Source organism: Tupaia chinensis, unplaced genomic scaffold (genome assembly GCF_000334495.1).
Source record: "Tupaia chinensis unplaced genomic scaffold, TupChi_1.0 Scaffold000387_1, whole genome shotgun sequence".
NCBI lineage: Eukaryota > Metazoa > Chordata > Mammalia > Scandentia > Tupaiidae > Tupaia > Tupaia belangeri.
The window spans coordinates 484,142-492,938 of NW_006159889.1; the positions used below are offsets into that span (position 1 = coordinate 484,142).

Consider the following 8,797-nt stretch of genomic DNA (forward strand, 5'->3'; position numbering starts at 1 on the left):
AGAGAGAAGTCATTCCTCAGGGGGTATGGCCACCCCACAATCTCTTCTTCACTCTCCCCTCAGAACTTTGGGCACACAGGCACACATGCACATATGCCTGTCTTGAGCTTCAAGCCGTCAGGTTCTACCTGAACCGCAGCCAGTCCTGTGAGCCTGGCGCCGTAACCACTATGCCACCTGCTGGCCCCAACTCTAAATGTTTAACAGTTTTGAGTGGATTGTGTATGTGGCTACTTGGTTTTAGATTATAACTATCTTGCTATGTGATCTTGGGAAAATCATTGAACTTCTTGGTGCCTCAATTTCTTCACCAGTTGGATGAGGAGCAAAATAAGTATTTGCCCCATAGAGTTATTGTGAGGATGGCTAATATACTCATATATGAAAGGACTTAAGAACAGTGACTAGGAAGGAGTACACTCTTAATCAATGTCACTGGCTATAAGTATTTTTATATTCTTTTGTTCTGCTGACCCGTTCGTGCTCTGGAGCTCAAAGGGGACTGACCTAAGGAAGTCTGAGAAAGGCTCAACTTTATCTCTTAGCATAACTTGAAGATCCTGGTGGAAAAAGTACTGAGAAACAGCTCGGTGTGAACAGTGCGCTTTATTGTTAAAGGATTGGGAGCTTCTGTCCTCTTCTTCTTCCTTTTTGTACCAGCATACCAGTTTGAATACAGTTTTCATGTCAGTGTATTTACTGATCTAATCACCAGCTCAGTTGGGAGAAATACCCAGATTATTTCTTGCGTATGCTTTTCTGAGAAGCAAGGCTCATGGTTTTGTTTAATAGTTCTTAGAACCTAGATGGGCCTTCTGTACTCAGTTTTCCCAAGAATTTTGATCAAAACATAAACCAGGCTCTGAGAAGACATTTTAAAAAATTATTTATTTTATTTTTTATTATTACTTTTTAAAACATTTGTTATAGGGCATGCATACTCACCAGAGAGAGACAGAGAGAGTGGGGCCAACAGGTAGTACAGTGGTGAAGGCACTGGATTCCCACATGGCTGACTGCAGTTCGAAACTCACATCAGGCGTGTGTGCATGCATGCCCAAAATCCCGAGAGGAGAATGAAGGAGAAGGGATTGTGGCATGGCCATCCCTCCTGAGGGGTGTCTTTTTGTCTTTCTGCTGAGCATATGTGCCTTATAGCAAAAGTTTCTCAAAAACATTCAATAAATTAAAAAGAGAGAGAGAGAGAGACAAGATGGGGTGGGGGGGAAGTAAGATGCTGGGACACAAACCACAGTCAGCCATGTGGGAGTCCAGTGCCTTAACAATCACACTGGCCCCAGCAATTTGAAATACTAAAGCCTGGAAGCAAGTTTGGAGAAGAAGTAATTCACTTCAGTTGGGTAGTTCTTCCTCTTCTCTGTGTGTATATGCTTAATTTTAAAATTTTCTAGAATATTATTAAAATACAGATTTGAATATAAGAAGACTACAATAATCACCTTTATATCACTAGATTTAACAGATTTTTAACTTTTTGCTACATTATCTCAAACTATTCTTCCCCAAAAGTAAACACTATTTTGAAGTTAGTGTATATTCTGCTTACATTTATATTCTTTTATCAGATATACATGCATTCAAAAATAAGAGTATTGTTTTGTTTTTAAATTTAATATACAGTAATAAGTTTCATTAAAAATTTTCTTTCTTTCTTTCTCATTTACCATTATTTTTGTTCTTTCTTTAATTTCTTCTTCTTTCTTTTGTTTCAAGCTAAGAGTGGCCTCTCCCTGGGTCTCTGCCTTCTCTTCCCACCTCCCAGTCTGCTCCTGCCAGACGCCCTCAGGGACTACGCTCTGGGGAGAAATGTTGGTGAGAGGCTCCCACAGAGGCCTTTGTCCCATCGTGGCCTCCTTGGCCACGACAGATTGGATCTTCTTGGCTGCCCGCAGCCCAGACTTCATGGTCTTTTATCAGATATACATGCATTCAAAAATAAGAGTATTGTTTTGTTTTTAAATTTAATATACAGTAATAAGTTTCATTAAAAATTTTCTTTCTTTCTCATTTACCATTATTTTTTCTTGTTCTTTCTTTAATTTCTTCTTCTTTCTTTTGTTTCAAGCTAAGAGTGGCCTCTCCCTGGGTCTCTGCCTTCTCTTCCCACCTCCCAGTCTGCTCCTGCCAGACGCCCTCAGGGACTACGCTCTGGGGAGAAATGTTGGTGAGAGGCTCCCACAGAGGCCTTTGTCCCATCGTGGCCTCCTTGGCCACGACAGATTGGATCTTCTTGGCTGCCCGCAGCCCAGACTTCATGGCAGTGTCGATCCAGCCATGGGGCGTGCTGGTGTGCTCGCCAGCGAAGTAGATGCGGCCCTCTGACTCGGAGAGCTCCTGTGAATAGTCGGTGAATTGGTAGGGTGTGAACTCCGCAAAGGCGCCTAATGTGAAGGGGTCCAGGGACCAGCGCTTGACCACAGAGGAGGAGCATATGCGCTGCAGCTTCTTCTTAGAGATCTGGTGCAGAGCCGCCAGGTCATCCAGGACAGTGTCCACTGCCTGCTGGTCGGTCATAGCTGTGAAGAACTGGGAGTCATCGTCCACGGTGTAGGAAGCCAGCAGGACCCCCTTGCCGCTGGGGAAGCTGTGGCTGGGGTAGTAGATGAAGCGCGAGGGCCGGTCAGTGGTGGAGAAGCCACCCCGGATGCCATCCTGTTCCCAGAAGAGCTCGTCACAAGCCAAAACCACCTTGGTAGCACTGGTGTAGTGCACGGAGCGGAGGGCATGGTTCTTTTCAGGGGACAGGGGTGGCTGGAAGGAGATGCGGCGCGTGGCCTTGGCGGAGGTGGAGATGACCACGAAGTCGGCCGTGAGCGTGCGCAGAGGGGAGCTGGGCTTGCCTGTACGGTATGAAACCCGGACCTCAGGCCCATTTCTCTCCACCATCTCCACCTTGGCCTCCAGAAGGATGGTACCAGGCTTCAAGGTGTTGCTGAGGGCTTTGGGGAGCTGGTCAAAGCCACCGGTAATCTCAGAAAAGCTGCAGAGGTGAAGAGAGGAGAGGAGTGAGGGTGGGAAGAATGGTCAGGCCCATGTGCTCGAATGCCACGTGCATTCCTGGTGGAAATGGGGACGGGACTAGCCTGTGCTGGGAGCTTCATGTACGTCACCTTAATTAATATGCAGCCCTCTGGCAGGAAGAGATTACTGTTTGAGTTTGGATAACTGACAGAAGAGAAATGACTGTCCCAAGATCACATAGATCCTAGCCTGTGGGTTTAGCCACTCCAAAAGTCTACTCCCCAGTAGGTGCTCTACAGACCTGGGTATGGAGTCTGGCTCCAGCTCTGCTCAAGCTACATGAACTTGGATAAGTTCCATAACTTCTCTGAGCCTCAGCATGTCACCTGTGACATGGCTCTGAACAACTGCACCAACTTTACAGAGGATGGTGAGAATAACATGTGACACATCTTGCAAAGTGCCAAGCACAGTGCCTGGTACATGATACTCACTAAATCACAGTCCCCTTTCTCTGAGATGAGTGTTGGAGGAGAGGGTCAATGCTAGTCCTGGGCCCAGATCGGCCTTACTCATCACATTTTTAAAAAAATATTTGAAAAAATTTATTACTTTATTTCAAAAAAAATTTTTAAGAGTTTTTGCTATAGGGCATGTACGCTCGCCAGACAGAGAGAGACAGAGAGACAGAAAGCGAGAAATCACCCCCCAGGGGGGATGGTCACGCCGCAATCCCCTCTCCTCCATTCTCCTCTCGGGATCTTGGGCACACACACACGTGCCTGGCATGAGTTCCAAGCCACCAGGTCCGGGACACGAACCGCGGTCAACTACATGGGAGTCCAGTGACATAGCCATTACACTAACAGCTGGTCCCTCAAAAGTTTTAAAAAAATTTATTTTACATCCATTTATTGTATGTCATCGCAGCAAACAAAATGAATTTTCCCATCCAGAATACACTGTATATTGACTTGATCCAATACACCCCAACTAAAAGATGGGCAAATGAGCAGAAAAGACAGTCTCTAACGAAGACATAGGAATGGGCAAAAGCATATGAAAAATGCCCAATATCCCTTATCATAAGGGAGATGCAAATCAAAACCACAATAAGATACCACTTACTCATCATTTCTGGAGAAGATTATCTCAGACCGCAGGGACTCCAGGAAGGACTTATAGTACCCTGCATCCTCGTTCAGCATGTCCCCAATCAGCCTTACTGCTTCTGAGCTCAGCCGTCCTTCTTTCAGCAAGTAAGCCTGTGGGGAGGGGGTCACATGGATGGAAGTGTCAGGTGGGAGACCCTGGATGTAGGACTGCAGGTAGGTGAAAGCTTTGGTGGTGGGAAGAGAGTGTCTTCCAGTGGGCTGGGTTGAACACTCCCCTACCCCATCCTGGAACCTCTTTGTCTCACTCACCTTGGTGGAGTAGGAATCATAAAAGGACATCAGGTGACTGCAGTTGAACGTTTTCAGACTTTGTCTGAACTGCAGAAAGGAGGGAGAGGAAGGAGCATTAGCTTAACTGCAGGACACCTGAGTTCTCTGGATGTCTCATGAGGAGGGCAGGGGAAGGAAGTAGGGGATGGAAGGACACAGGAAGGGTGATTCCAGCAACTTCTAAATGCTCTTCTTTCCTCAAGTACCTCCCTTTCACTTAAAATTTAAGGCAAAGGAAGACTGCTTCACACCAAGGATTGGGTGATCTCGTGATTCCTTTTGCTCCCACTGCTGCTGGTCAAGCCGTTGGGCCACTGAGAAGCCACCCAGGAGAAGGGAAGGGGCTGGGTACTGGGCCTGGGCTGGCAATATCTTTAGGGGACCAATCATAAAGCACACCCCTCACAACAGCACTGGCTAAGTGTCAAGTGACTGGGGGCTATCCATTAAGTTGTCAAGTGATATTAAGACAAACCCTCTTCCTCCCCAACCTGGCTGGGGTGAGGCAGGAGGCACCTTGTTGATGGACTGGTAGAAGAGATCCGCAGCACTCATGCCCCTCTCCCTGGAGTTCAAGGAATAGCCCAGGAGTTCTGGGTTGGCCTTGACCTCCCAGGTGCGATAGCGGTGTCCATTGATGAAGATCCAGGTGTTGTTGTTAGATTGGATGAACTCGTTCAGCTTCAGGCCAAGCTTCTTGACAAACGTGCGGACCAGCCTGGAGCAGAGACAGACTTAGCAGGGCCCCCATCTCAGTGGCCTTGCTCCTACCAGCCCTGCCATGAATGCCATTTCCAGGAATACTAGTCTCTGTATACCCAGGGGGCTCAGACTAACTGCTTCCTCAACTCTAAAACTGTTTCCGTTTGCTGTGAGCATTCATTCTTGGCCTCCTGTTTTGCTTCAACAGATTCATTCATTATGGAATGAGGCCCTGCAGGAAACCCCTGCTCATAGGATTCAAAATTAGAGATAGAGGCCTTTTGTTTCGGACAAATTTGAAAAATCCTGTTTTCCATTTCTAAATAACTTTGAGGCCTTGTCTGAAGACTCCTGCTTTGGGTAGTTTCAGTTGTTTTTTGTTTTTGGAGGGAAATTTGGGGTTCAATACATTTAACAGAAGTCGTATTTGTGGAGTTCTATGGGATATCATCCCAGGGATCTGTTTTGCTTTGGAAGTTTCAGAACTGGAGCTCTGGTTCCCTGTCAGGAGTCAGATATGGCTTAGGGGAAAAGCATGTGCAGAGAGCTTGCTTCATTTTGAGAAAGAGCTTTGTCACCTTTTCCAATCGTTTGATGTCTCTAAGCCCAGTTTTTTGATTTGTCAATGGGAATGATAAGATTATAAAATTATAGGGGTGTGAAAATTAAATGGTGTACATAGATCTTAGCATGGGTCCTGGCACATAGTAAGTCCTCAACAAATAGTAGCTATTATTATTATTAATAATATTTTATAGCTTTATATTTGGTATATAAGAAGTATATTTGGTATATAAGAAACTGCCCATGGGGCCAGCACATGGTGTGGTGGCTAAGGGGCTGGACTCCCACACAGAGAACTGTAGTTCAATGCCAGTCCTGGCATCTTGCTGTCTCACTCCCCTACCCTGGTCAAAAAAAATTAGTAATGATAATAAGTAAAATTAAATTAAAAATAAAAAAAAACTGCCCGTACACAATTGAAAGTATACAATTTGACCCAGCCATGGCAGCACAGTGGTAATGTAACATTCTGCAGTGTCAGAAGCTATCTGGAAAATGGGGTTCAGTTCTTGTACATGCCTGGTGCATGTGTGCACCCGTGGTCCCGGCTGGCTGAAGGGCTGGTTTGGGAGGGATCACTGTGTGAGACCCCATTGAGGTTCTTGTTTTTCAAAGAAAGAAAGAAGCCTTAAAAAGAAAAATTTAAAGCACATAATTGGATGAGCTAATGGTAGCTGACATAGTTGTCAGCTTGGACAACACAGCTCTGTGTGGCCCTGGGTTCTGGGTTGCCGTCTTTTCCTCTGTTAAATGAGAGACAGTGTTGGCTTACAGGGTGAGCCACGTGATACAGCGAACCTGCAAGGGCTTCAACATGAGGGCAGCAGGGCCCTGCTTGCCTCTTCCTCATCCCTCCTGCTTGCCCTTTGTGCCATCCCGTTCCCAGACTTACCTGTGGGACTGGGGGATTCTCATGGGCCCCAGATCACAGTACCAATCCTCCTCCTTGTTCCTGAATGTGAGTATTCGACCTCCGGTGCGGTCGCTGGCTTCTAAGATGGTTACCTGTAGTCCAGAGAAGCTGCTGTGGTTCCTAGAGACATGCCGACCCTTCTCCCACCCTCTCTGCCCACCCCGACAGGGGCACATGCTTTGGCCTGGATTTCCAGCATCAGGATGATCAGAAGGGCCTTGGGTGATGTAAATGAAGTAGAACAGCTTCCATGGGAAGGGGACGGAGCCTCCTTGGCCCTTGCCTTTTAACAGGCCCTTCAAGTTTGTTTCCACACAAGTGACACAAGGGACAGCAATCAAGCATGAAGACTTGAGAGACCCATTGTGTCGTGTGTAGCTGTCCCAGCGTTGGCTGTGCCCCATTCTTTTTCTTTTCCCACTCAAAGAAGCAAACCAGCATCAAATAATTGAGGCCCCTCCAGGGTCTACTCACCTGGTGGCCAGCATCCTGTAGGGTCTTGGCCGCTGTCAGGCCTGAAATGCCAGCTCCCACGACCACCACCCGCTTGGGCAGAGGAGAGGTGTGTAGACCCTTCTGGGCCATTACGAGTAAGGACTCATAATCAGGGTCCTGGAAGCACTGGGCCAGGTCCTCATAGTAGCCAAGGCAGCTGGCGATAGCCAGCAACAGCCCCAAGACGATCACTCCTGGGGACAGAGATAGGAATGAGGGTGGTCTCTCTGGGCCCTGGGCTCTGTGCCCTGCCTGCCCTACCCAGGACAAGCTTAGCTTTGTGAACAAATGCAGGGTGGTCAGGGCGGGTCACATGTGGTGAGTGTGTGGTTGTGAGTGTGTGTATTTGTTACTGTGTCTGTGTGGGGATGGTAGCATGGGGGATGGATGTGTGTGTGTGTGTGAACTGTGCAGTGTCAGTAGTGTGATTAATGTGTGATCGTGAAGTGGGCTGCAAGTTCAGGGGATGCCTGTGATTGGAAACTCATGGGTGTGTGCAGGTTCGTATTTGACTGTAACTGGGCCTGTTCTTGATGGTGAGTGTGCATGTGAGTGTGTAAGGGACTACAGTTCTGTGTGTGTGCCAGCTCATGTGAAAGACTGTGTGGTTGTCGGTCTGTGTGGCTGGGCATTGAGCAACGTGTCTGTGGGGCACCGTGCATGCCTGAGTAAATGTCTGTATGACTCTGTAAAGGGAGGTGAGGGTGGACAGCAGACTCAGGTGTGTATGTGAGCTTGGTTCGGAAAGGCAGAAATGGCAAAATGTACGTGTTTGCTTGAGTCTGAGTGAGGGCATGGATGCTGTTGCTCTTGTGTTTGGTTTAGTGTGAGGCCAGGCTGGAGAGCCTGAGGGTATTTATATTCTTTGGAAATGTGTAGCTGTGTGTGTGCGAAAGCAAGAGAGTGTGAAGGAGGAAGTCACAGGCTCCTTAGGGAATAGAGTGAGGAGTGACCTGTGGGAGACTGGCACCCTGCTGTTCTCTAGCCTCACAGTGTGTTCTGATGAAGCTTTCCAGGTTTCTAACATGTGGCTGAGGTTGGAAACTATATTCATTCAGATCATTAATAACTACCATGCACTAGTCCCAAATGACTTGTTTTGCAAAATTAAATGGTCTGATCTACAGAGAAATTATCCTTTGAGTCTGGAGGAGGGGCTGTGTGGTTTGCTCACCTGCTCTAAAGGTGAACAAATAGGGATGGGGACACACTGGACCGCCTTCCCCCAGCATGACGATATTTGGAGGGTAAGAACCTCCTTAGTCCAGTCTTTGTCCAAATGGGACAACTGAAGCTCCCAAAGGAGAAGGATCTTCAGGAGCCACCTGCTAAGAGTCAGGGGACTCAGTAGACTCCCAGTACAGGCCCTTCCCAAGGCCAAGAGAGCCTTCTACAGAGGTGACCCTTCGACAAAAAGAAGAGGGGCAACCATGCCCCTAGGAGAGACTCCCCAAGCCTCATCCCCTCTATCACCAGACCTCCCCTGGCCTCTCTAAGCCATTCTTCAAACCTGACAATGCTCCCAACGGTCAACTATGCCATTTCTGTTTCAGTCCTCATGTCCTTCCCCTGAATGGACTCAACACCCAGACACATTCTCCAGACCCATCTCCAGTTCATTGATTCACTTGAATACCTCAACCCCTCTCTAGACCCTGGTAGACTCCTAACCCCAGTCTCAGTCCCTACTCTCTTT

General features: G+C 47.5%; 1 protein-coding gene across 1 annotated transcript in view; it reads right to left on the reverse strand.

Annotated features, from left to right (window-relative positions):
• The window catches only part of LOC102481575 (L-amino-acid oxidase), a 117,296-nt gene that overhangs the window by 107,861 nt on the left and 638 nt on the right, over nucleotides 1-8,797 (reverse strand). The window contains exons 2-7 of the mRNA XM_006153826.1: nucleotides 7,081-7,295; nucleotides 6,586-6,698; nucleotides 4,924-5,145; nucleotides 4,407-4,464; nucleotides 4,111-4,247; nucleotides 2,129-3,001 (exon numbers count right to left, since the gene is read on the reverse strand). Of these exons, the coding sequence (XP_006153888.1) occupies nucleotides 2,129-3,001; nucleotides 4,111-4,247; nucleotides 4,407-4,464; nucleotides 4,924-5,145; nucleotides 6,586-6,698; nucleotides 7,081-7,295 (1,618 nt within the window). The remainder of the gene's footprint in view (nucleotides 1-2,128; nucleotides 3,002-4,110; nucleotides 4,248-4,406; nucleotides 4,465-4,923; nucleotides 5,146-6,585; nucleotides 6,699-7,080; nucleotides 7,296-8,797) is intronic.